Here is a 2708-nt window from a genome sequence, read left to right on the forward strand (position 1 = left end):
TATACTTGGTGGACTCATCCACCTTCTTTAGTGCTTCCTTATTTGTATAGGAATAGTATTCAAGTACCTTCCTATAGGTTTGTAAACTAATCTTGTATGTTTACAGCTTATTAATATATTATGGGCTAAGCCCCTTGCTTAAAAAAAAAAATTACGTTGATATATTTATCCTTTTCACCTTAATATTTTCTATATCGTAGTGAGATGCATTAGAATTGAATATAATAGGATAGTCTAATTTTTTCCCATACTCTCATTCCTCAACATCATTCTCACCATTATCACTAACACCATCAACACACCACATCAAGGGTATTATTTTATGGTGCCACCAAATATAAGACATGATAAGAACACTACTCTCTATCATGTAATATCTTTATTCTACCATAACCACCATATGAGTTCTTAATTGCTTACCCTTAGTAAAAGGATGAAGATGTAACCTTACTTAATATTAAAAAATATACAGAAATGGGCTTCCTTGAAATTGTAATGACATGGATTATATGAACATTCCACTCGTAGTTATTAATTAGTTAAATAATTGACCTATATGCAAAATTATTAAATTATATTTAAAAATATAATCATCAAATGTGGAAAAAAAGAGAGGAGGATCTCCAAGAAATTGCAAGCCATTATTAGTTCAAGAAATGAAAGCCACATTCAAAATCCTTCACGTTCATAAAAAGTCTACAATTACACATAATGATAATAATTATATAAAATCTAGGTGGAAATAATGGTAGTTCTACAACATGGACAATGAGAATTTTTATCTAACCATGGTTTCAAGCATCTAGAATGGAACCTATGTTGGCAAGAAAGATGAATCAATGTCTCTCCATCTTTGAGTGATTCCAAGCACACAGCACAATCTTCTTGTTCTGTGGCCTTCCAACTCAATTTGGTCCAACTGAATTTCCTTAAACAACTTTTCTTTGACCCATAAATGTGCAAGTCTGGTTGGTTTGTCCTTCTTCCCTCCACACAATTTAAGTTGTTTTCACTACAAATTAATTAAAAGTTTAAAAATTAAATATCAATACCGGAAATATTTTTCTTTCTAAATCCGGTATCATCATATCTGAAAGAGGTTCATAACAAGTTTTATTAAAATTGTCTATCTATTTGTCGAATAGTTAGAGGTGTTTAAAAAATGTAGCAATAATTTAAGGAACTTTATTTAATTTGACTAAAAAAATGGATTTGTTGCTAATGAGATAAGAAAATCTCAACTGTTACATAACTAATTCTTCTTGTTTGAGGTTCATTTTCTTTTATAAAACAAATATTATCTCTCATCTTACGGGATAAGAAACTAATTCATTTCTCGGTGTATAGTAATTGTTCAAAGTATCACTACCATGAATTAATTTAATATTTTAATTAATATGAAGATCTAGCAGAGTCTTACACCATAATAAAGTATCTTTTCCTAGAAGAAAATAATTTATCTCCTTTAATTTATTCACTATTTAACATGTGAGTGTCAAATTCTTTTTATAATATATTTTAAAATAAAAATTTATAAGAGAAATGAAATTAGACACGTACCTTGTTTGAAGTTCATTTATTCAGATCTGAATTACAGCTATAAAGGATATAATAAATTAAAATTTTGTACTCCTTTTTTAGCATACCTTTTGTTTTCTGATTTCTTATGTGCTTTGAACTTTTCATCCAATCTTTGTTTAGCTTCTCTGGCTGCTCCTACCATATTTCCATCTGGGTATGTCTGGTAAATCATGTTTCTCTGCTGTTTTTTCAAGATCCAAAATTTCCATTACATTGAATCCTCTTATCCTCAGCAAGAGTGATTAAGAATATCATATAAAACCATAGCAACATAAAGATAATTCATGAATACTAACCAATGAAGAAGATGAGGAAATAAAGGATTCATGGTTGCTTGCATATAAACAAAAAGAAGAACGTCTTGTGGAATTATTTGTAGAAAAAGAAGGTGAATCCATGCATCCTCCACTATGATGGAACTTCCTTCTTCTTGCAGATTCAACTCCTGGAAGCATTCCAGCCATTGTTTCTGTATGAGTTCTAAGGAAGAACTTAGAGTTATTTAGCAATGAAATAAATGGAGTTTGTTGTTTATATTATGGTTTGTACTGTTTATGATAATGTTTTGGTGACAAATGAATGAAAATGAAATGCTCAGAATTCAGAGAGAATGGATACCCTCTTTATGAGGTAGACATGATTGAAGGTGAAGATTTCAAGACGTGGATAAATTAGGAATAGGTCAAGTTTGTATGTTATTATTTATAAATAGCATTTTTTTTTGGTATTTTCTTACTTTTATTTTTTGTAACGAACTAATTGCTTTCAGGATAATAAATATTACTCTTTAAGTATCGAAACCTTAACTATTTGGTTTTATTTGAAATCTAGCAAATGATATCAATATTATAATAAGGTACCAATTGATTCAACTGAAAATTATCACAGAATCCTAATTAATATTGTATTATTATTCGACTGCTCATGCATACAAACCAATGAAAACTGGTCGATGTTGGTAAAATTTGTCTAACTACACGAATTTGAGTAATTCGGGTGTGCAAGTGCTGTTACTTAAAAAAAAGAAGGTATTTTGCAAAACTGTTGATTTTCTATTTGTTTAGACGAAGTTAAAGTATATCAATTCTTACATCGTTAATAATTTTTACATTAAATAAATCTAATCA

The 2708-nt window shown here is 29.1% G+C and overlaps 1 protein-coding gene across 1 annotated transcript; it reads right to left on the reverse strand.

Annotated features, from left to right (window-relative positions):
• LOC109343564 (probable E3 ubiquitin-protein ligase RHY1A) lies at positions 649–2265 on the reverse strand. The gene is made up of 3 exons (XM_019581922.1): positions 1878–2265; positions 1647–1762; positions 649–1012 (listed from the first exon to the last, which is right to left on the reverse strand). Exons 1-3 carry the CDS (start codon positions 2043–2045, stop codon positions 733–735), a joined length of 564 nt encoding a protein of 187 aa, XP_019437467.1. The 5' UTR covers positions 2046–2265; the 3' UTR covers positions 649–732.

Source organism: Lupinus angustifolius, chromosome LG03, assembly GCF_001865875.1.
Source record: "Lupinus angustifolius cultivar Tanjil chromosome LG03, LupAngTanjil_v1.0, whole genome shotgun sequence".
In the NCBI taxonomy this organism is placed as follows: domain Eukaryota; kingdom Viridiplantae; phylum Streptophyta; class Magnoliopsida; order Fabales; family Fabaceae; genus Lupinus; species Lupinus angustifolius.

Bases quoted from the DNA above. Each gene is read 5' to 3' on its own strand.
- LOC109343564 (XM_019581922.1), bottom strand. From the start codon at position 2,045: ATGGCTGGAATGCTTCCAGGAGTTGAATCTGCAAGAAGAAGGAAGTTC. The intron at 1,763-1,877 runs GTTAGTATTCAT...TTGAAAAAACAG, and splicing joins TTTCCTCATCTTCTTCATTG to CAGAGAAACATGATTTACCA. The intron at 1,013-1,646 runs GTATGCTAAAAA...ATTAATTTGTAG, and splicing joins AAGAAATCAGAAAACAAAAG to TGAAAACAACTTAAATTGTG.